The sequence below is a fragment of the Bubalus kerabau genome, chromosome 3, assembly GCF_029407905.1.
Source record: "Bubalus kerabau isolate K-KA32 ecotype Philippines breed swamp buffalo chromosome 3, PCC_UOA_SB_1v2, whole genome shotgun sequence".
Lineage (NCBI taxonomy): Eukaryota > Metazoa > Chordata > Mammalia > Artiodactyla > Bovidae > Bubalus > Bubalus kerabau.
This window is the reverse complement of record NC_073626.1, coordinates 32,830,129-32,855,450: the sequence shown is the minus strand read 5'-3', so window position 1 is coordinate 32,855,450 and position 25,322 is coordinate 32,830,129. Positions and strand designations below refer to the sequence as shown.

The window sequence follows — 25,322 nt, the reverse complement described above, 5'->3', positions numbered from 1 at the left end:
GTTATCAAAAACAGCATTTATTTTCCGTTGTTGCATTTCAAACCAGCGCCAGCCATGAGGTTAAGTCCCAAGGGATGGAAGATGGAGCCTGAGCCCTTTGGGGGTCCTTTCAGCACAGTGGCTGGCTGGTGTCGCATTCAGAGATGTGCATGGCTAAGCTGGGTGTTCCAGGTGGGGCTGACGGGCTGATTTCATCAATCCATTTCTTTTTCAAGACATTTGGACTTGAGGCAGCTTTCCATGCTCAGTATGGAAATAAACTGTCCTAACAGGGATAACCAAGAATACACTTTCAGGAAGAATGTACAAATGGTTGAGGCTTAATTAGATCACAATGGTTGAAAGTGTTAAGCCACTCAGTCATGTCCAACTCTTTGCGATATCACGGACTGTAGCCTGCCAGGCTCCTCTCTCCATGGGATTCTCCAGGCAAGAATACTGAGTAGGTTGCCATTTCCTTCTCCAGGGGATCTTCCTGACCCAGGGATTGAACCCAGGTCTCCTGCATTGCAGGCAGATTCTTTACCATCTGAGTCGCTAGTGGAGACCCTCAATGTGGATGACAAAGAAAACCCTTTTAGAAGGATGTGCAAATGGTCGAGGCTTAATGAGATCACAATGAGGAGTTAAAATTTAACAGTGATTTGATAGATGTGTGACCTTGGGCATGTAACTTAACCTCTCCAAGCCTCAGCTTCTCCAGCTGTAAAATTAGGATCCTGACAGCCCTACCTTCTAGGGCACAGCAAGTGAGGGCTATAACAACCCCAGTGGCCTCATGGATAAGGCACTGGCCTTCTGAGCCAGGGATTGCTGGTTCTAGTCTCACCTGGAATAGTGTGATACAGGCTTCCCTGGTGGCTCAGATGGTAAAGAATCTGACCACAGTGCAGGAGACCCAGGTCCACTCCCTGGGTCTGGAAAATCCCCTGGAGGAGGGCATGGCTACCCACTCCAGTGTTCTTGCCTGGAGAATCCCATGGACCGAGGAGCCTGGCGGGCTACAGTCCATGGGGTCACAAAGAGTGGGACACAACTGAGAGAATGTTTCAGTTTCAAGTGAGGGCTATATCTGTAAAAAGTAACATTTTAAAATCAATGCAAGATGGTCATCTTTCTTGTCAGTCCACTTATTTCACCTACTAAAAGGAAAGTCGCTCAATCATGTCCAACTCTGTGTAACCCCATGGACTGTACAGTCCATGGAGTTCTCCAGGCCAGAATTTCACCTACTAAGTATGTTCTAAAATCCTTACTGCCTCTCTGCTCCCATCTCACTGTCACTGCCTGAGCCCAGCCCTCTAGTCTGTCTTACCTGGAATGTCACCAATTGGCTCCTCCTAGGATTTCTAGGAGCTTCCATCCTCTGCTATCCCTATATTCCCCCATCCCAAAAGAACCTGAAAACAGACTCTACAACACCTTCGCTTAAAGCTTTTCAGGGACAAGCCTGCAGGATTAAGTTTCTGCACGTCTTCCTCTGTATGTATTAATAATATTATTGCTCTAGTTTTTCTTTTTTCTAAAGGTGATTGTTTGAATCTCTGATTTCAATCTAGGTACAATGCACACACATCTTGTTTCCAGCAGCTTTTAGGATTTCAGGGCTCTTCTCTCCTCTTTCCTGTTAGGAGCAACTTATCTACAGAACAAGAACCCACAGCGCTCTGGTCTCTCCCCTTCCTGACCTCGTTTCCAGAAGTCAAACTGCTTTCAGTCCTTTTTTTTTTTTTCATATTTAATTATGGGTTCCGACCAGACGGGGTCAGATTTGTGGATCTTATTCATACGTTGGTGTGGTTTTAAGTCATGGGATTACCTGTCTCCTGGCTGACTTTTCACTTCTTTCAGCTCTTGTTCTGCCATGAAGGAGCCTCTTCCCCTACTCAGGCAGAGGGGCCGGGAGAGAGGACGTGTTTAGGGGGCATCAGCTTTTGGGGGCTAGGCTTTGTGGAGCAGGCTGGAGACGAGCAGCCCTTTGGGGGTGAGGAGGGCCGTACAAGACTCTCTCTTTGCAAAGAGGGTCCTGAGCTCTGAGCGTTTTTGGAAATCTACTCCCAGGTTCTAGAGAAGTACCCTCCCCGTCATTAGCTCCAGAAAGAAGCAGCGCATTACTTTTCAGGGGTCAAAGTCTCCTCCAGGAACTCCTCGATCTTATTGACATCTGTCTTCACATCCCCGTTGAACGTCAGGAAGGGTGGATGAGTACCAGGGGCAAGGTTGTGCAGGTCAGCTGGCTTTCTGTGGAGAGGAGAGAGCAAGGTTCAGGAGGTAGCTTACACCAGGGCGCTTCATGGACATGGAGACCTGGGATGGATCATTCATTATATGCCCATTAGCAAAAACAGACTTGGAATGGGACATAGGGCACAGAAGGGTGGACGTTCTGGATGAATGTGGTGTGATATAGGAAATCTGGCCAGTGGAATTCAGTAATAGGAGCAAGACAAGATGGACTGTGAAAAAAGCAGAGCCTGATCACAGGTGACTATTTAAGCTAGAGCCAAGAGTCCAATACCCAGGGCAGAAGTTGGGGTTTGCTTTCAAAAGGCCCTTCACTTATTCCCTTAACAAAAATGTATTAGGCAGAATCCCGAACTTTGAATATTCACGAATTCAGGCATGCTTTTCCACTAAGAATGATCTTCTATGTTCTTCAAGGTATGCATGGGAGGAAGGAAGTGACGTGTTTGACATGGGTTCTTATTCAAGTCAGAAGGCGGGAGCGGGATGGAGCAAAGAGGGGGAAGAAGGGCCAGCAGACGGATGGAGGACCTGCGGAGGGAGTAGACTATGCAGAGCACAGAGGGAGGAGTAGACATCATGGCGGAAGCTTCCCGGGGCAGGGCTGGGACATCAGAGTCACCCCAAACCCTCTCTCTGAGAATGCACACTCCTTGTGGGAGGCAGGCGTGGGCGGAAACAGTAGAGAGAGGAACCAAGAGAGTAAACAAGGGGGAAGAGGAGTCTGCAATGAAACACATTCCTGGCGTAATCAGCCTGGGAGGGGAAGACAGGAATTTCAATTAAGGGGTCCCTCCCGCGTCCGTGCCCAAACATACACACTCTCCAGCTGCCTTCTGGGGCACTTGGAACTCCTCAGACAACTGACACTGAAAGCACTTCTAAAATCTAATTTCCTTAGTCCCTGTGTTTACTTCATATGTGTTCCTCCTTTCAGACAATGGAAGGCCATTCTTTACCTTCTCTTCCTGTGTTTTAAGGGCTTCCCTGGTGGCTCATTTGAGCTCACCTAAGGCAGTGATGGGCTTCCCAGGTGGCTCAGTGGTAAAGAATCCACCTGCCAATGTAGGAGACTCAACAGATGTTGGTTCAATCCCTGAGTTGGGAAGATCCCCTGGAGTAGGAAATGGTAACCCACTCTGGAACTCTTGCCTGGAAAATCCCATGGATAGAGGAGCCTGGAGGGCTACAGTCTAGGGGGATCACAAAGAGTCAGACATGACTGAGCCTACATACACACACACACACACACACACAAGGCAATGATGCTTGGGTTCCCAGCAGGGTGGGAAAAATATATACTGATTTTATATTTCAGCAATGACCTCTCTGTGGCTTAAAGATCTGGAAATTATGAGAGTGTTAGTCGCTCAGTTATGTCTGACTCTTTGTGACTTCATGGACTGTAGCCCACCAGGCTCCTCAGTCCATGGGGATTCTCCAGGCAAGAATACTGGAGTGGGTTGCCATTTCCTCCTTCAGGGGACCTTCCCGACCTAGGGATTGAACCTGGGTCTCCTGCATTGCAGGCAGATTCTTTACCATCTGAGCCACCAGGGAAGCCCTGGTGAAATTATTAAGGATGATTTTTTTTTTCTAAGACTCAGCAGAACAATGGCCTCTGGAGTCTGGCATCCTTCTGAGGTACTGCCTATGGCTGCTGGAGCCCAGCTCATGTTGCCCAGGGACACTGGTCAGGGCAGATCCCATCTCTTTGTTGACTCTCTTCAGCAGTTATGAAACTATATAGTTAGTACTTAATTACCTATTGCCAAGTCTAATTTATGGATCATTTAATATACATCAGTCCTCCTTCCCTGACTGGAGGTCAAGATGATGCTAAGAAGAGCCTACACGGGTGGTGTTCTTGCTACCAGCCAGCACAACAGTGAGTGAATGCAAGTGGTCCATGGCCTGCCTCCCCAGATCCTCACAACAGAAACAGGGTACCACTGCTATGCCCATCGTACCCGTAAGGAAGCAGGCTCCGGAAAGAGAGCCTGCTTGTTCAAGGACACTCAATTCATGGTGGAGCCAGGATAGGAAATTAGTTTTGCTGGGAATTGCTAAGCTTCACTGTATCAAGCATTTTAAAAGTTCCTTAATTCATATATATATATATATATATATATATATATATGTTTTTGTTTTTATTTTTCAGTAAGAAAGTCTCCTTATCTATAAAACTAGAGTCCTGATACTTGACTGGCCTACTTGAAGGGCGTTGGCAGGATCAGATGTGATAACAGAAAGGAAAGAGCCTTATAAGGATCTGAGGAATGCTGGGGTGGCTGATCCACAGCCAAACACGAGTCCACGTTCAACAAATGATACTCCAAAGACCTCCTCTTCTCCACTAAAGGAAGCCAATCTTCCCAACTGGATGAAAGTCAGCTCTCACAGACACTGTCTGCATTGCATGTGTGTGTTCATTCATTTGACAGAGGTTAGTTGGGCCCCTGAATGAATGAATTAGCTGCTATGATGGATACAAAGAAACTTAAACATGATCTCAACCTGCCCTTGAGGGATTCAAGGTCTCATGTGAATGACAAAACAAACTTCATAACTGATGAGTCCTGAAGAGCATGGTATCTGAACCGAGGAGATGGGGTTTTCGGTGACAGCCCCTCCAGCTCTAGATGGCACCTTAAACAAGCCATTTAAATGTGTCTAGGTTTCCTTGAATAGAAGCAAGAAAAAAAATTACATAAAGAGTGAAAAAATGGGAAAGCAAGGCTAATTGTAAAGTATTGGGACTGTAGATATCATAACCTGGTGAGATGCAAATTGATGGAGCCGGGCAGCAGGGACCATAGATGCTGGGTGAGTCTGGGGGAGGCTGAGGGATAGATGTGCCTGAAAGTGGTGGGGTGGGAGGGGGAGGCTTCCCAGGAGATGGGCTTGGTCCTGGGAATTGGGCACCATCTCTCCACGTGGTTAAAGGATTATTTTAGGGAAAATATCCTAAAGGATTGTTTTAGGAAGAATATCCTTATGATAATATAAAGGATGAGGAGAGACAGACAGAGAGAACCCGGATGGATGGAGACCAGCTTGAAGAACAAAGAGACTGTCTCTCTTAACTACCAGTGGTGGGACTTGGACCAAGTGTGGGCTTTGAGAACAGACGAGAGAGCTCGGAAGTAAGAAACAGCACGGAGAGAGGATGCTTGGCTACTGATGGACAATGAGCGCCGCAAGAGGAGGAAGCTGGAACTGCTTCAGTGCCTGTAAAAATGAAAGAACAAAGGAATTCAGGGTTTTTTTTGTGGGGGCGGGGAGGGAACTCAACTCAAAGGGAAAATGAAGGTACAAGTTTCAAAACAGATATTTTAAAGTGATAACAGAAAATGCAAGTGGAAACAGCAAGAGGAGAGCAGGGGTCTAGGTACAGAATAATTGACATGAAGGTGGCAGGCAGTGTGCTAAGCTCATGGAGGAGGAAGATGAACACCGGGAGAATGCATCTGAGCCAGTTCCCATTTACAGGGGAAGCAGAGGAGAGAGGAGAGAAGCAAGAAGGAAAGCATGTGGCTCGTGATGGTGAACGATGCCGGAATTTCAAACAGTCATTAAAACTGCACTTTAGAAGCAGAACACTAGTAACACTCCATCCCAGTCTCTAATCCAGAGCTTTCACACTAAGGACTTCTAAAGATGGGAACATAGTGGGAGAAATGGTCTGGATTTCAGCTTCTTGGAAACTCAACCTCCCACACCTGGAGTCTGGCTGGGGTCCCCCAGGATGAGGGCAATAGTATGATGGGAATGGCTCACTCTGGATTTTCAGATGTCCATGCCCATCTCTGTGCCAGACACTCAGTCATGATACCCAGTGCCCAGTCCCTCCTTCTTCCTTGCAAATTGGGACTTGCTCTGTCCCAGGGGTGATGCTTGTTTTCTCAGCCTCCCTTTTAACTAGGGGTCTGGCCAAAGAGGTGTGAGCAGGAGGCAGCTAGGAGCCAAGAGAAGGTTTTCGCCCTCCTTCATGGATGATCCCCTGTTCCTGCAGCGAAACCTACTGCTCACGAATGCACCATCCTTTACCTTTTCAGATCCACCGTGGTGACATTGAACACAACTCCTTTCAGCCAGAGGATCATAAAGAGACGCTGAGAGAAGGGACAGTTGCCAATGCTTTCCCCATCGATTCCAGCCTAAAAAGAAAAGCACGAGAGTCCTGAGTCGGCTTGTGCACATTAGCAAGCAGGCATATAGGAGTCTAACAGCTAGACGCCAGTTTGAGGAGACCTAAGTCCATGCTCCAGCCTTCCTTTAAAGCTGTCTTTTAATATTTGTCATTGTCTTCCTAATGTACGGTGACGCCTGGCACAGAGTAAGGGCTCAATAAACTGTGGAACTGAATGTGAGTTTCCAGCATGGTGATTATGCAGACCCATAACTTTCTGAAACCATTGAACCCTAGCATCTTGGAGTAAAAAGAGACCTTTAACATCACAGGGAAAGTGTTGTGCAAGTGTTGATTGCTCAGTCGTGTCTGACTCTTTGAGACCCCGTGGACTGTAGCCTGCCAGGCTGCTCTGTCCATGGGATTCTCCAGGCAAGAATACTGCAGTGGGTTGCCATTCCCTTCTCTGGAGGATCGTCTCGATCCAGGGATCAAACCCGGGTCTCCCACATTGCAGGCAGATTCTTTACCATCTGAGCCACCAGGAAACCCCTTAACATCACATAATCTGACACCAAGAATGTTGGTCCAACTTCTATACTCCTGAGTAATCATCTCGTCTATGCTTGAAGAGCTCCACTCACCAGCAATTTATATCGCTCAAACCAGTCCATTCTGAGGACAGTTCTAACCATCTGAAATGCTTTCCTTCGGTTATATTAATAACCTCACCCAAGTATGTTCCTCTATCATTTATCCTCTACCCTTTAGTCCTCACTTCGTGAGGATGTCATGAGTACAGATCCTCAGATTTTGACCTCTTTCTACCTAATTTGCAGGCTCAAGACTTTAATCAATGTCCCACTTAGTTCTACGACTTGACCTTGTGTCAATAACCTATTCATTTGTTAAATTATTCTTTTGAACAGTGAATACATATTGATCATGTGCAAAGCACTGTACACAGGGGATTCAAAACAGCATTTACTCAGGAGCTTAGGACCCTCCTTGGTGTGGACCAGGGGATGAGACAGCTACACACAGATAGTCACAGCAGACAGCATTATTGAGGACCTGCACACTCCTGCTCCCCAACTTTCCCCTTCTCACCACCCTCCTCAAAACAGAATTTTTTTTCTCTGAAAAGCAAGTCCACTTTTACCTCTGAGTGGGCTGCAGAGATGTGAATTTTATAGAGTGTATTTTCAGCAAACACAGGAAGAAAAAGGTTGGAGAACTGATTTCTGTGCGATTTATTTCCACTGAGTGGTTTATTGGCTCCAAAATGGTACCTGGAGGGAGAAATCACCTACTCACTCTGTTTGGGGCTTCCCTGGTGGCTCAGATGGTAAAAAATCCACCTGCAATGCAGGAGACCTGGGTTCAATCCCTGGGTTGAGACGATCCAGTATTCTTGCCTGGAGATGTCCATGGACAAAGGAGCCTGGTTTACTGGCCCCAAAATGGTACTTGGAGGGACAAATAACCCATTCACTCCAGTTTTTGTTGTTGTTGTTTTAGGGTGTTTGTTTTTTTTTGGGAGGGGGGCAGATGTCTTTCTTTGTATTGGCCTCAAGGCATGTGGGATCTTAGTTACCTGACCAGGGATCGAACCTGTGCCTCCTGCAGTGGAAGCTCAGTCTTAACTTCTTGACCGCCAGGGAAGTCCCACCCACTCACTCTAGTTTGTCCTTGGCTACCCTGGCAACTGTGGCCTCATCAGGACCAGGCTCCGCTCACAAGGAGGATCCCTGGAGGAAAGGCCCAAAGCCTGGCTTGAAAAGCTGACAACAATCCAACCAACATCCTGGAATGGGGGCTTACTAAGACTTCTTTTCTTTCTTTCTTTTTTTGAAAGAGAAGGAGAAAAAACTGCCCTCCAAGCTCAGCACATTATTTTTCCCCTGCAGCTTTGTTTGCTGTGGGGTTGGGGTGGGGAGTGGTGCGGATGTCTTCTTTCATACAGGAGAGCCTCAGTGTGTGCTTATTTCTAGCTGGCCCATCACTCCCAGCAGAGGTTCAGGTTTATAATGGAAAACTGGTGCCTTTGCGGGTGTTGCTTGTTGGTAATTGCTATGAAATTACAGTTATTTCACCTTTCTCTTAACTCTACCTGGAACTCCATCCTTATTCAGTTCTCACTTTCCTTGGTGCTGGAAATAGATCCACTCTGAGTGTTTCAGACACCACGGGCTTGGTTATAGAAAATCAGAAAGGTGGAGGGCATAGGGCAGGCGCCACCCTGACCACAGGGCTAACGTTACCGATAAAGCCACACTCAGACAGGCAACCATGGATTTAATAATGACTGGTGCAAAACTTGAGTTGATGACATCAGTTCCTGAAAGTATCTTTCTCAAGAAGCACCCTTTTGACAGGTTCTTGGTCCCTTAATACATCCTGACAAAGGAATTTTTCCCCTGGGTCGGTTATGATGTAAGTGACAAGCCGAGAATTCAAAAACAAAAGCCACACACTCTTATCTGTTTTTACCTCTGGTGGTGGGGGTGGGAGTGGGGATACTCATAAGAGACTCAAAGTAGGAACTACAGAAATATTGGAATTCTTATTAGCTGGACCCAAAATTCATATAATAATGTTAATAATACCAATGAATATCTATATTGTCAGGCATTGTTCTAAGTGCTTTCCATATATTGCTTTTCATTTAATTGCATTATCATGAATAGCAAGCTGTCTGTTCAATTCAAATCTTTTATTTTTATTTATGTATTTTTGGTCACATCACCTGGCATGTGGGATTAGCTCCCCAACCAGGGATTGAACCTGAAGCCCCTGGATTGGAAGCACAGAGTCTTAACCACTAGACTGCCAAGCAACTCCTGCTTTACATAACATTATTAATGCATTTATTCCTCATGTGAAACCTGTGTAGTGAGATGGTGTCATCCTTTTACAGACGTGGGAGCTGAGGGGAAATTACAGAGAGGGGACATCACTGGCCTGAGAGCCCCTGGGATGGACCCAGGCAATCTGGTTCCAGACCTAGAGCTCTTAACTGCCATGTGCAGACTCCATCCTGAGGACCCAGCCCAGACAGGTAGCACGGTCACCCAAAGTCATGGAGCAGGAGGTGAGCACACTGGGGATGTCTGGATACATCCCAGACTGCAGTCCATATACCACAGCTCTGCGGGCTGTAGAGGCTGGTGGCAGTCACCGTTCCCCCCATGTCCACTATTGTCTTGTTAGGATTCTAGATGTAGTAAACAAAAATTGCCAAAAGACCAAGAGAAACAAGACACAAAGGGTCTGTCTTACTGTCTCTGCATCTCTCTTTCAGCTTCACCGTCCCTTCCCTTCCCTTTTCTTGTGCTGGGAACACTTAACATGAGATCTACCCTCTTAAGACATGTTTCAGTGTGCAAGGCAGTACTGTCGACTATCCAGTGTTATAAGCGGCTCTCCAGTGCTTACTCACTTTGCTCAAATTAAACTGTATTTCTGTTATTAGGAACTCCCCGCTTTCCCCTCTCCTTGCCCCTGGCAACCACCTTTCCACTTTTCGATATTATGACTTTTGCTATTTTTCAGTTCAGTTCAGTCGCTATTTTAGTTACTTCATATAATCATCATGCAGTATTTGTCTTTCTGTGATAAGTTTAATTCATTCACCGTAAGGTCCTTGAGATTCATCCATGTTGTTACACATTTTAGAATTCCCTTCTTTTTTAAGGCTGCATAATATTCCATGCCTGGAAAATCCCATGGATGGAGGAGCCTGGTGGGCTACAGTCCATGGGGTCGCACAGAGTTGGACACAACTGAGCTACTTCACTTTCACTTTTCACTTTCATGCACTAGAGAAGGAAATGGCAACCCACTCCAGTGTTCTTGCCTGGAGAATCCCAGGGACAGGGGAGCCTGGTGGGCTGCCATCTATGGGGTCGCACAGAGTTGGACATGACTGAAATGACTTAGCAGCAGCAATATTCCATGTGTGTATACATCAGTTTTTTTTATCCATTCATCTATCAATGAACATTTAGGCTGTTTTCATATCTCGGCTATTTAAATAGTGCTATAATGAACACAGGGCTTCCCAGGTAGTGCTAGTGGTAAAGAACCCCCCGCCAATGCAAAAGATATGAGACATGGGTTTGATTCTTAGGTCAGGAAGATCCCCTGGAGGAGGGTATGGCAACCCACTCCAGTATTCTTGCCTGGAGAATCCCATGGACAGAGGAGCCTGGTGGACTATCCATAGGGTCACAAATAGTTGGACACAACTGATGCAACTTAGGACATACACAGTCATAATGAACACAGGAGTGCTAATATCTTTCAGATTCTGATTTCAGTTATTTTAGCTGACTCCCCAGAAGCCGGATTACTGGGTCATATGGTAGTTCTATTTTTTATTTTTTTGAGGAATCACGACACTGTTTTCCATAGTCACTGCTCCACTTAGTATTTTCACCAACAGTGTGTGAGGGTGCTAATTTCATCCTGGCCAAGACTTGTCATTTGTTTTTTCTAGAATAGCTATCCTGAGGTGAGATCTCATTGTGGTTTTGATTTGCATTCCTCTCGTAATTACTGATATTAAGAATTGTTTTTTGTTGGATGTTTGTATGTCTTCTTTGGAGAAACATCTATTCAAGTCCTTAGCCCATATTTTAATTGGGTTATTATTTTTTTGGTATTGAGTTGTTCATTTTCCTCTTTTCCTCCTTCCCAACTAACCAGTCCTGTGCCCCATATAAACCATTTGATAAACTCATGGGTTAAATGTGGTATGCTTGTGGCAGCCACTTGAAACATCAACCAAGAACTTGGGGGGACTCAGGGGGATCCCAGGCCCTGGGAAGTATGAGGAAAAATCCAGATGGACTGTGGTCCAAAGAGGCTCTGAGCAATGGGGGCTGGGGTAGTCAGAGACATGGTGAACTGGGTTGAATAACATCCCCTCCCAAATGCACGTCCATGCAGAACCTGTGAGTGTGACCTTATTTGGAAGCAAAATTTTACAGATAAAATCGAGTCAAAATGAGGTCATGTTGGATTCAAGTGGGCCCTAAACATTTGGGCACAGACAAAAATGTTGTATTGAGATGGAGGCAGAGATTGGATTGATGTATCAGCAAACGAAGGACACCAAGGATGGTCAGCAGACCCCAGAAGCTGGAGGAGATTAGGGCGGGGTCTTCTCTAGAGATTTCAGAGACAGCATGGCTCTGCTGCCAACTTGATTGCAAACTGCCAGCCTCCAGAACTGTGAGAGAACACATTTCTGTTGTTATAAGCCGCCCAGTTTATGGTCATTTACTTTGGCAGCACTAGGAAACGAATGCCAACAGTGGGGTCAAAGGAGAATGGTGTACAGTGGGTGGCAAACCCCCCAAGTTCATCATCCCACTTTTCCATGGGCCTCAGTTCAGTTCAGTTCAGTCACTCAGTCGTGTCCGACTCTTTGAGACCCCATGAATCGCAGCACTCCAGGCCTCCCTGTCCATCACCAACTCCCGGAGTTCATACAAACTCATGTCCATCGAGTCGGTGATACGATCCAGCCATCTCATCCTCTGTCGTCCCCTTCTCCTCCTGCCCCCAATCCCTCCCCGCATCAGAGTCTTTTCCAATGAGTCAACTCTTCGCATGAGGTGGCCAGAGTATTGGAGTTTCACCTTTAGCATGAGTCCTTCCAATGAACACCCAGGACTGATCTCTGCCTCACGTGCACACAACTGCCAGCCAGCTCTGACCCCAAAGTACTGTCTCTTCCCTAGGTACAGTAAATTCATTGACTAGAACATGTATATGCTATACTATACTTTGCTATATTATACTGTATTATTAATACATTCTACATCATCTAAGCTGTAATAACACATAAACTTTGTACCCCAGTGGCTAAGACTCAGCACGCCTAATGCAGGGGGCCTGGGTTCAATCCCTGATCAGGGAACTAGATCCCACATTGCACAACTAAAGATCCTGCATGCCATAAAGAAGACAGAAGCGTGCCACAACCAAGACCCAGTGCAGTCAAACAAATAAAAATAAATATTTTTAAAAAACATAAACCATTATACGCTATGTAATAGTACATATAATAGTAATGGCAGGAAGCAATTACATAGGTTGTATGATTACATTATATGTTGTATGCCAACTAAGTCATATTATATGCTATGACATAGTCTCTCACGCTATATGGTAAGCTTGGCTAATGTTTTATTCACATTGCCTTCAGCAGCAACAAGCCCAGGTACCTAAAACTGAGTGCCTGTTAGAAAGCATGCATGTTGAGGGCAGGATGATATTGCTCCATTTTTATAACTTGAGTATCTCAAAATTTTGATGTTGGCCCTCTAAAGAGCATCCTGAGAAAGAAGCTTGGGTTGCTGAAGGCATTATAGCAGAGGATTATGGTACTAGACCCACCTCTGCCTCTGATTCACCCTGTGACCTTAAGTCTCAATCTTTGCACTTATAACTTTTAGCAATTTTCTAAAATCAAGCAGCTAATGGAAAATTATCAGCTTAAGACAGCAGTTTTCCAGCTCTTTTGGTTTCAGAATCCTTTTGTGCCTCCTTCTAAGATTGTTGAGGACACTAAAGAGCTTTCGTTCATGTGGGTTATAGCTATCAATATTTACTGTATTATAATTAAGGCTAAAACATATTTATTTCCTCATCCATTAAAATATAATAATAATGACAAATATATTACATGTTAACACAAACAGCATATTTTAATATAAAGAAACCATATATTTAGAAAAAATTTAGTAAGAAGAGTGGCATTGTTATAGTTTTACAAAATCTTTGACTGACTTAGGAGAAGTCAGCTTCTGCATTTAGTATTTTCCTATTTGTTTGGAGTCTATGAAAAAAATCTGGCCTTACCCAGATACATAGTTGGAAAAGGAAGGAGTAATTTAATAGCCTTTTCAGATAATTTCAGATAATTGCAAGTATTTTTCTTTTATACCATACCGAAACTCAACAAGTGGTAGTTTCTTAAAAGTTAGTTGATAGGTGGAATTTGAAACCCTATCAATGAAATTCTTCCATTCGACTAAAAAGAAAAAAAAAAATCATCTATCTCGCACTTTGCATGGATCGTTTACTCATGAATGGTTTTGTCACATCACAAATTCATCATTTTGAAAATAACATTTCACAGACTTAAATCTTCCAAATGGTCATACATTTTCTCATATGATAGCAAAATATCTCGTTCAGTAATATCACCGCCAAGTTCATCAGAAAAATTTAAGCAAGGAGAAGCTGTCAAACTCCTAGAGGCAAATACCTATTTTCTAATATTCTCATTTTCTCTTCAAAGTTTGTCTTTTATTATTGGCAACAGATACCGCCAGCTGTTAGTCTTGAAATGACAAGCTCATTTCCTTCATTTTCCAGGAAATGTCTGGAAAAACCATGGTTTGTCTGCTGGTAGTCTTTCATGTAAAAACTGTTCTGTGAGAGAAGCTACTGGTCAGCTCATTTGCACAAGTACTTCTCCTGAGACAATCACTGTGCTTGGCAATGCGGCCAAAGAGCTAAATGTGCATTTCCCATTTCATCCACCAGAATGTTTAAAAGATACGTACTCACGGGCTGAGATTTTAATTACATTAGATAACTTTAACAGCTTCGTCACAATCATTCATAAATGAGACCGGCTCTTTTTTTTTTTCTCTTCGTGTATGACAACCCTATACCACTTCCTTTATTTGCACTAAAACCCCAGCAGATTTTACCCACAAAATAGCAACATGAGGGAGAAACAATGACTTTGAAAATGGTGTGACTTCCCAGGATCTCTGAAAGGGACCCAGGAGTCGGTGAACAACATTTGAGACCTGTTGGACTAAGACACTCCACAAACAGACCAAGGTACATAGAGCTTCGTCTCCAGACAATAAAGGGAAGCTGATAATTGCCCAAAAGTCATTTGCGGGCACCAAGGTCCAGAAGAGAGAAGAATGATTCAGAGAGGACCTCAAAAGAAATAGCAGGATGAGGAGAGATGACATTTAAGCTGGACAGATGTCATGTCACTTATCAATTTATCATTTCCCAGCTCCAAAGGCATCCTTCAATAAATGTTGGGTGAACAGTGGGAATTCCTTTCAGCATTTCTAAAGTGAGCGTGGAGGTAGGGTTTCCCGGGAGAGAGCATGGGAGGGCCCCTGCAGAAAGAAGGGGCTCTCCTGATGCCTCTGGTGTGGGCTGCGGGGTCAGGTCTCCAGCCTCAAGCCAGGAAGGGATCCCTCTGGCCCCTGCAGCCTCACCTGCTGATAACCTTTCTGCAGCCCTCTGAACACAGAAGTGAAAGCCCCCATGTCGCCTGCATACAGCCTGCCTGTGGTCTAGGTGGCCTCACAGATCTGCTACTTTCTCTGCAAGCCCTATGTGGCCTGAAGGTCCCCTGTACCCACCAGCCCCTGGATCCTTCTGCTCACCTAGGCTCCCAGTGCCGATCATCCACTTTGAACTCAGGAGGGTGGCCCATTGCTTGGCTAGCAATTCCAAAACAGCTCTGGCCTCGCCAGAAGAATGAACTTCTATGCTTTCTGCGGGCCTGACCACACCTTCTCCAGTCAGATCTGCACCCCTTCCAAGTCTGCCACCCCTTGGCTATTCTCCTTCAGCTCTAGAGTATACCATATAGAATGTCCTTATATGTAATGGTTACTCCGGTATCATAATTAATTATCGCTTTATGTTACACTTCTCCCGCTAAAACCACTGTGTGGCTTCTCTCTTCTGATTGGACCCAGACTACAACAGATGCTTAAATGTCTGATAGCTCAAATTGGAAGATTTTTAGGCTATTTAACTATTCTTTAAAAAAAAAATAATCCCACAAAATTAAGTTCTAAATGAGATCAAGAAAGAAGCCTGAATTTTCTCCAAAGAAATTAAATGTCACATTTCAACTTTCTGTTGCTTTAGCCTATGAAAACTGTCCCTCAGGACTTAAGTGGTTAAACATTCTTTTCAAGTTTCAGATAAAAATTCTACAGCAGTGGGGTTGGAGTTGACTTCAGACACAATATGATCTAGCTCTTTCTTTTTAGTTGTAAGGAAATAGGCCCAGAAAGGCTAGATGTCTTGCCCTTGGTTGCACAGCCTGGGCCCATGGCAGAATCAAGGACATAATTTTTTTTGCTGTGCCATGCGACTTGCAAGATCTCAGTTCTTTGACCAGGAATTGAACCCAGGCCACAGCAGTAAAAGCCTGCCACTAGGCAACCAGGGAACTCCAAGGGATATAATTCTTGATTCCTAACTTATCTCTAGGCTAGTTATTCTCTTACAGGAAAGAATGTTGACAAAGACAAGACAACAAGAAGAGGACTTTCTTTTGATATAAAACAATTCATCTATATAGCACTAAAATGATTCATATCAAATGGAAGAGAAAGAACTTTTCTTTATAGTATTTACTTTCTATATAGTATTTGGATCTGCCCACTTTCTTCATATAAGTCAGATGATATGCCTTAGTATGATCATCTTTTTAATACCAAATGATCTGTCGTTCCAATCGTTTGGTTGGCCAGCCCCTCATGAATAGAGATAAGATTTGGTGATTTGTGGTCCACTTGAAGAAGGTAAGTTCTACCCTTAAAGAAACAACATTCTTTTTCTCAGCAGTCACATAAGGCTTAACTCACTGGGGTCACTCAGGGCATTTTTCATTCAATTGTTGTTCTGTGTTTAGTCACTAAGTCATGTCTGACTCTTTGCGACCACATGGACTTCAGCACCCCAGGCTTCCCTGTCCTTCACTATCTCTCAGAGTTTGCTCAAACTCATGTCCTTGAGTTGGTGATGACATCCAACCATCTCATTCTCTGTTGCCCCCTTCTCCTCCTGACCTCAATCTTTCCCAGCATCAGGGCCTTTTCCAATGAATCATCTCTTCACATTAGGTGGACAAAGTATTGGAGCTTCAGCTTCAGAATCAGTCCTTCCAAGAAATAATCAGGGTTGATTTCCTTTAGGATTGACTGGTTTGATCTCCTAAACAGGTAATAAGTATACATTTGAGGCTTCCGTGATTGTCAGCATTTGTCTGAAGTTGATTACAAAGGCTGAATAAGCTCTATGCAGAAGGCTGCCTGTACAATGTCATATGAAGAATTTCAGGTGTATTGGTCAGGGTTCTGCAGAGAAATAGAACTAACAGGATTTGTGTGTGGAGAGAGCTAGAGATAGAGATAGAGATAGAATTGTCTCCATCTGATTGCGGAGGAAGGTGAGTCTAAAACCTTATAGGCTATGTCATCAAGTTGGAGACTTAGGGAAAAGTCACAGTTCAAGTTCAAAGACAATCTGTTGGCAGAATTCCCTCTTCTTCAGACATTGTCAGCCATATTTCTATTAAGGCCTTCTACTGACTGGATGAGGCCCGCACACAAGATAGAAGGTCATCTGCTTTACTCAAAGTCTACTCATTTAAATGTGCATCTTATCCCAAAAAAAAAAAAAAAAAAAATCTGCCTGGAAGCAGTCAGCATAATATTTGCCCAAATACCTGGGCATGACAGCCTAGCCAAGTTGACACATGCAAATTAAACATCACAACAGGTGAATTTAAAAATATTACTTGAGACAGGTAACCCATCAATTTAGTATGTGTCATCAACCCCTTAGCTCACCAGATGGTTTTTATAAACAGCTGAACATAGTTATGTAAATATCCCCTCCCAAAGGAACTTGTAGGCTCCATGCCCAGAAGGCTACTTGGCTCAAGTGTCTGACTAAGAGAGCAGGGTCCAGAGATACCCTGGACCTGAGTTACCAGTCTGTTCTGATAATGGCTTTGGGCCCAAGGCTGCCTATAACTCAAGGAGCTGAGTAATATTACTGGGCTCAAGGCCTCTCGGGAGCAACCTTCAGCCTGCCCTGAGCTTTATGGCTTCTGCACAGAGCCTGTACTCACCCTCCTGCTTGTCCACACACCCTCCAAGAAAGAACCGCCCCCTCCAGCCCAACACCATGCCAATGCCCCCTTTTTCCAGCCCCTTCTTTCCATTTCTATGTGTTTTCCTTCCTACTGTTTCATGTCCAAACTATTCGAACAAGTGACTTGGTTTCTCAAAATTCTTGCCAGTCCTGCTTCTACTTAACATGCTCTTTTCTTTTTTAAAAATCAGGTTTTAGCTGCAGCATGCAGGCTCTAGTTTCCTGACCAGGGATCAGACCTGGACCAGCTGCATTGGGAGCGTGGAATCTTAACCTCTGGACCACCAGGGAAGTCCTTTAACTCCTTCTTATGAAACAGTTCTCTTTCAGTCACTTTCTGGGACTAAGCGCTCTCCTCCCTCCCGCGTGTCCTCCTTTCCTTCCGTCCTCCTTCCCTTCCTCTTTCCGTTCCTCTCTCCTTGCGTTCCTTCCTCCTTGCCTCTCTGACTTAGCCCTACTTGACTACTCTCCTGTCACTAGAGCTGTTGTCTATCTCCTCCTCTTAAAACTCAGCCCTCCGCCACCTGCCTTGCCACCTGCTGCCTCGCACACATGCCATTGGTAAAGGTGCACAAGACCCTGCGCTCAGAAGAGCCCCGCACGCGGCTTAATGCTCTGTGGTTGCTGTCTCGACATCCTTTTAATCATTTTGAATGAAGGATGCCACCCCTTCACGTTGCAGGGGGCCCCACAGGTTGACAGCTGGTCCTACACGTGACTCTTCTATTCCTTTGCTGAACCCTTTCTCTTCCTAATTTTCGCCCTCTCAGCTGATAGTTCATCCCCTACTTTATTTGTACACTTTTGAGAACTCATCTAGTCCTGAGAACATGATTATCCTCCCCGAGACAGCAAGAACTCTGGCTTTTAGGCCCATAAACATACAGTTTACTCTGAGCTTTTAAAAAAGGAGAAGGAAAGAAAAGGAAGAATGTTGAAATGCTGCAGAGCTTGCTTGGTTTAATCCTTCCTTGTTACTTCTGTCTCTTGTCCTGTCTCAGTCCATTGTTAACGTATTACCATAGAATTCACCTTATTTCAATTAAATAGTTTTCCAGTTATTAGATACCTGAGGTTTTCTTATTAGTAAATCAGACTTATTAATTAGTAAGCATTTAATAATATTCTTTTTATTGTTTTTTAATATCAAATGATCTGTCCTTCCAATAATCTAACTGGTAAGCCTTCAACTAGCATGGATGTGACTTAGTGACTTGATTTATTTGGGGTTCTCATTTTATGAAACCCTAGGAACCCAAGAAGGACACAAGAAATGTAAGTTTGATGGGAAGGAAATCCAAAAATCAGAGGAGATATATGTGTATATATATATCTGGTTCACTTTGTTGTACAGTAGAAACTAACATATTATAAAGCAACTATACTCCAATAAAAATTAATTAAAAAAAAAAAAGAAATGCAAGCTTGATTGCCCTGATAAGTCTTCCCAGTGACTCCAGCATGCTTCAGAAGACAGAATGATTCTCATTCATATCATAAACCTACACCAAGCCTTAGAAGGTCCCAAAGTCCAAATCCTGTTTCTGAGTTTGACTCTTTCTGCTACATTGACCCCAGGTGTAATATTTAACACAATTACATTCTACTGCCCTAGAGGCAGGCTTGTGTCCTTAATTTCACAGACTTCTGTGGTGCAGTGTGAAGGGCTCGTTGTAGAGCTGGGCAGATCTGAGTTCAGATTCCAGCCCTGATATCAAACAGCTACCAAGGCATATTTTATTTTTCCAAGTGGCTATAGTACAATTTTCAGTCCCCTGGGCTTTCCAGTGGAAAAGTCTGTATTTTCCTTCTTGAAATTGGGTGGACCTTTGTGCCAGCTTAGATGAACAGAAGAATGTCACAGTATGTGACTTCTGAGACCGGGTCATTTAAAGTGACACAGACTCTGCCTGGCTCTGTGTCTTCTTTGGGAACTCAGCCCCCATGTTGTGAGGAAGCCCAGAGCCCATGAAGAGGCACCATGGAGTGTTCTGGCTGACACCCCCAGCTAAGTTTTCAGCTGACAAGTGCCCTCAACCACCAGACACGTGAATGAGTGAGATTTCAGATAATTCTAGTTCCCAGGCTTTGAGCTGTCCCAAATGACAACCAGTGGGTTATTCCCAACAAGCCCTGGCCAAACTGCAAGTTCATGAACAAAATAAATGCTTTCATTGTTTAAAGGCACTGAGTTAGGGTGTTATTATCCTGCAGATAACTCTCATACACGCTTACCCTCAGGCTCCTTATCTACAAACTGGGGGCAAGAAACGTCTACCCTGCAGGGCTGTTTCATGACTCGATGATAATATGTATAAAACATGATGCTTGCTACTGTCATGAGCACAGAAGACAGACATTTAGGAAGAGCTTATTAAATATTGCTATTTGTGAAACGCTATGCCTTAGTAAAGAGTCAGGAGATCTCTCTTTGATGCCACAAAAATTCAACAATACCTCCGGTCCAGGGTTTTGGGTGTGGAGCAATACATTCAATGGAGAAAGCAAACACAGGAAGAACTGTGGCCACTGTCCACTGGCCGGAGATGAGTATTCCTAAGCCAGGGAAGGATCACATTGACCATGAAGGGGAAAATGGAAAGTGATTGGTATTTGGTTAGCTGTTGGTACAACCATGGACACATGCACAGCAACGTTCCACCACCAAATGAGTATTCAAGTAGCCCAGGAACCAGACTCAAAGGTTTGTAACTCCAGGAAGATGGATGGATGAAGTGAGGGATCAGGTCTCTGACAGATTCCTGGCAGTTTTCTGCGGAAACCCAGTAGAAGCCTTTGTGTTCGCTGAATATCCGGAAACCTTGGCCACAAATATTGATGGGACCCTCATGCTATTCTTTAGGCCTGATTACGGCTCTCCATGCTTGGATCACGAGATCTGAACACTGGAATTCTTCCACCTCAGAAATGCACCACAGCGCAGAAAACCAGAGAGCAATACAAATCCACTGTCTCAAATAAACAGAACTCCTTCCACATGGGTTTAATTTGAAGACGTCTTCTCACTTAAGCCTCCTCCAGAGGATACCAGTCCTAATGGAGGAAACATGCCTTCAACTTAATTAGACCACTGTCAAAGTTTTGCTTTCCTCCCTTGACATTTTTTAAATTATTATTCAAGATGCTATAGGAATTAGTTCCAGCTTTTGATCATGCATCCATTCCCCCTTCATTCATGGAATGAGCCCACAATGCCTATAATCCTCATACAGAACGAGGGTATATCTCAATACTGATTCTCTGATAAAAAGAATGGTGTTTGGAATCCTGTGACAACAGAGATTCTGCCACTGTTCCGCATCCTGCCCTCTGCTCTGGTTGTCCACATGTGGGCTTTTTTTTTTAATTTGTTTTAAATTTCAATTATTTTGCCAATTATCTTTTTAAAATATTATTTACTTATTTATTTGGCCATGCTGTGTAGCATGGGGACTGAATTGGGGCCCCTCTCAGTGGAAGCATGGAGTCTTAACCACTGGACCACCAGGGAAGTCCCTGAGTGAAGGTTTTAAATTGAGCATCTTCATATCACAAACTGGTCTGCAAAGACTTTAGAGAAATCACAAAATCTGTCACCAGGCCTCTCCGTTGGGTTCAGTAAGCTCTCATCTATCCAAACCTCTCAAATAAGACAGGTTAAAAGCCTTGTGGCACTACAATCAAATCTGAATCATGAGATTTACTAAACAGGGTCATGTAAATCCAGGACCCTTCTGGAACATTCTTTGCAAAATTAGTGTTTTATCTCAGTAAATTAGGATTTATAAAGCTTGAAAAGTCTATCCTAAAATTCATTTAATCATACCACATCCAGGTCCCACACTCAGATATTCTGAATAATTAATCTGGGATAGAACTCAAGTCCGGCAACCCACTCCAGTCTTCTTGCCTGGAGAATCCCATGGACAGAGGAGCCTGGCAGGCTAGACACTGACACGAACTGAAGTGACTTAGCACACATGAAGAACTCAAGTGATTTTTCTTTTTTTTTTAACTCTCAAAGTGATTCTAATGTTTAACCAGGGCTGGCTTGTTGGTGCTTAAAATTAGGGATGGACAATACACTCCTCTAAGAAACATGGTAAAAGAGAAAACTGACAAAAGAGCTCCCTGAACCCACATGAGATGCAGGAACCAGAGTCTCAGGAGCCACTTGAGGTGCCCTCCCTGCTCTGCTGGCTCCCTTTGCTTAGCTAACCTGGACACTCCCTAGGATCAGAGCCACCCTCTCCCCCTCATCCCACTGCTACTGCTGTCCCTCCCCATCATCAGTCCTTGTCCCAGAAGAAGGGCACCATCTTGAGTCATTCAAGGAATGCCGAACACATTTTGGATGAGGATGTCTGCAGAATCTAAAGTCAACATAGACAGAAACAGGAGCTCCACTCGCCAACTGGTGTCTTCCCAGTCACCCATCCACGCAGAGCTCTGCAGGTAGGTCCTCCCTGAAGGTGAGAGCACTCTGACTGGGTCCAGAAATCCTGCTTCTTGGCGGAAGCTCTCCCATGATCAGATGTGCTCAGCTACCTTCCTCTCCCCAAGCACTATTCTCTACCATCCTCTAGCCAACAGCGGCTGGAAACTTTACTTCTTCTGCAACACAGGATTCCATCAAGTCCCATGTCTGGTTTTCCTGGATTTCCTGGCCACGTAGAAGGCTTTAGCTCTACCTCCAAGCAAGTGCAGTCACCTGGCCACATGGGGAGCGAGACCAGCATCTTCACTGGGGGCCTCTTGGGTGCTGGGTCTGGCAGGGCAGTGCTGAATGAGACCCTGTCCCACATGGAGGTAGCAAAAGTTCAAGAGATGATGCCCTGGTCATATGCGGAGTGCAAGAATGATAGAAGCTGGGTGGAGTGGAAGCAGGAAGGAGCGATGGCCCCAGATGGAGGGTCTTCTCTGCCACCATGCTGGAGAAAAATGTTCTATTCACCAAGTGCCTTCTGTCCAATAAGCTCCCAGCTCCCGCAGAACTTATTGTAAAGACTGTCATTCTAGATGAGTATATTTCCTGCTTCAAAGCAGGCGGGGGTGGGGGGGTGGTTTACAAACAGCCTTCCAGCCAGGTTTTGCAACGAGGAGACCTCATTTCATTTTCTCTGCCTTGAAAATCGTCCGTCTGAGATGGCTCACGGCTGAGTTACACGTTCAAGCTCAGGCCAAGCTATAATTGAAAAGAAGTCTGTCTTTTGTAATCCCTGAGGCCCAAAGGGGAAATGAAAAGCTTTTCCAAATGGCAGCCTAAGGCAGGAAATGTTCTATTTATTGTATTCCCATTAAAAAAAAAAAATTGACCCCAGTAATTATACCACACACACAAGAGTCCAGGTCATCACCCAGGAAGCCACAATCTGAGATGGGGATCTGCGTTTCTCCCCCAAAAGGGAACCGTTCCGAGACCCATCATATTTTCCATCACAGATTCTAGCTACAAGAGACAGATTGCCCAGCCTACCTTCTGCCTGGCCGATGGGAGTCACAAGACTCCCTGGGCTGGTGCCAGATGTTCTGCAGGGTAACGTGCCTTGGAGAACGTCATTGCCTTAGTGTCGCCTTCTGCAACCTCGCCCATTAGCTGAAGGGATAACTGGACAATGTCTAGTCCTGAATTCTTTGTTTCTCTCCATGCTCACTTGTTCAGCAGTATTAATTGGGCACCAATTATAAATTATAATTGACCCTTGCTTGTGAAGAACTGTAATGCAAATTCTCCACTATGTGCCTAGGAGAAAATATTGATAGTGGCCATCATAAAGATACAAAACTGCTCCCAAATAACTCTGAAATAAGTGAGGTGTGGAAGCTTTTCTTTTCTTTTCTTTACAGATGTTTTTCTTCTCCTTTACTGGATCTTTTCTGTACATCTCAGAATTGGGTGTGATGCTTCTCGGTACTCAAGTCCACAAGTACCACAAAACCCCAGTTTTTGGCTTCTGCATCCTAACACTGAGACCTGACTTATTGGAAAAGACCCTGATTCTAGGAAAGATTAAGGGCAAAAGGAGAAGAGGGCAACAGAGGATGAGATGGCTGGATGGCATCACCGACTCAATGGACATGAGTTTGAGCAAACTCCAGGAGACGGTGAAAGATAGGGAAGCCTGGCATGCTACAGTCCATGGGGTCACTAAGAGTCAGACACAACTTAGTGACTGAACAACAACAACAACAACGGAGATCCACAGAGACACTCTTTCAAATCAGCCATTTGGACGAGAAGAAGCATTTTCAGCTCTAACAGAGATCACTCAATCCATGGACTTTTATGTCACTGTAGACAGTCACCAAAGCATAACATTTGTATTTCCATTTAGTTTGAAGGTATCGCATAGAACTGTTGCACCTGTGTGTTAAAAATTGTACTAATGCCATGTCTTCCACACCCCAACCCCCAATATCCACCGTTATAAGCCAAGACAAGCTAAAGTCACAATAGCTTCCCTTTACTTGTAAAACCTATCTAAGGAAGGAAACCTGCTATTGTTGGGCTATGTTTAGACTAGATGATGCTAAGCAATGGCCTTCAACAATTTACAGCAGATAGACTGCTGGATCTTATCTAATGTTTAGAATCAACCCGTTCAAATAACCTTTTGATGGAGAGGTAGAAGAAATGCGGCAAAGTTAAAATGTGCTCAGTCGCTTCAGTCAGGTCCGACTCTTTGAAACCCTTTGGACTGTAGCCCATCAGACTTCTTTGTCCATGTGATTTTCCCAGCAAGAATAATGGAATGGCTTGCCGTGCCCTCCTCCAGGGGATCTTCCTGACCCAAGGATCGAACTAGCATCTCCTGCGTCTCCTGCATTGTAGGCAGATTCTTTACCGCTGAGTCACTGACTGGGGAAGCCCAAAGCTAAAATAAGAAGCATCACTTTCCTCTATGTTCTCCCAAGTGGCTTTTATCACATCTCTCTTTAACAGGATTTCTTTTTACTAAGTCACAGTAGAATGACTATTTTTCTCTTCTCAGTTTTGTGACATAGTTCAGGGCCAGATATAACATTCTAGTTGTTCAAAAATATAGTTTATATGCAAAGACCACAGTCATGGAGATATAAGGTAGGGCTGAAGAGAAACAAGGTCTTAGGAACAATGTGATGTGAGCAGAGGATGTGATTATCCAAGATTTTCTCGCTCTGTCCCATTTGCAGCTCTGGAATTTGCAGCATGGCATTTCTTCTCTCAATTGTTTCACCCAAAGGGGAATAAAAGATGGCTTGAACTGGCCTCAAAGGCCTCTCCTCCTCAAGTGTAACTTGGGAAAATAACAGCTGCTCACCTGATTCAAGTTCTCTGTGAAGATCAAATGAGGTACTGTACATCCAAGTGCCCTGAAAAGACGGATAATAAGACTAACATTATGACTCCACATCCGGTCCTTCTGCAGAAATCACTAATGGAAGTGCATGTGCCCCAGGTTCTATGAGGCCAAACAAGCGGAGACAATGGAGTCTGGAGCAGAGAAAGGTTTCCTGCAGGGCCACACAAAGAGGCCAAGTGACTCAGGCCCTCAAAAGCTCTGAGCCCCCTAAGGGTTTTAGCAAAGCACTTTTAAGGGCCAGGGTGGGGCAGGGACTGTTGCAGGGTCTGTGATCAGCTCGTGCATAATTCTCTAACTGGCTGATGGTGAGGTAACAGAGTGGTGTAACAAGGGTGAATATTATCAGTCCTTAGGTTCTAGGAGGCCTGGGGCTATGTGGTTGTGGTTATTGAGTAGTTAACCTCTTCCTTTTGTTGGTGGGGAGGGTGTTTTCATGTCTGCAAAACAACTCAGGAAATGTGCCTCAAGTACTACTATCTAGGTACTTCAGAGAGGAGCTAAAGCAGAGGATGTGAGGGAAGGCCTGTCCTGGGAAGGCCCCATCGGGTCCTGTTAAGTAACAAAATTACAGCTAGAATACGGTGCTGGTAAAGAATTTTCCAGCAATGCAGGAGACCTGGGTTCAATCCCTGGGCTGGAAAGATCTCCTGGAG

The 25,322-nt window shown here is 44.5% G+C and overlaps 1 protein-coding gene across 1 annotated transcript in view; it reads right to left on the bottom strand.

Annotated features, from left to right (window-relative positions):
- LOC129645837 (chloride intracellular channel protein 5) overlaps positions 1–25,322 on the bottom strand; it is a 114,504-nt gene that overhangs the window by 46,939 nt on the left and 42,243 nt on the right. The window contains exons 2-3 of the mRNA XM_055571281.1: positions 6,295–6,404; positions 2,116–2,241 (exon numbers count right to left, since the gene is read on the bottom strand). Of these exons, the coding sequence (XP_055427256.1) occupies positions 2,116–2,241; positions 6,295–6,404 (236 nt within the window). The remainder of the gene's footprint in view (positions 1–2,115; positions 2,242–6,294; positions 6,405–25,322) is intronic.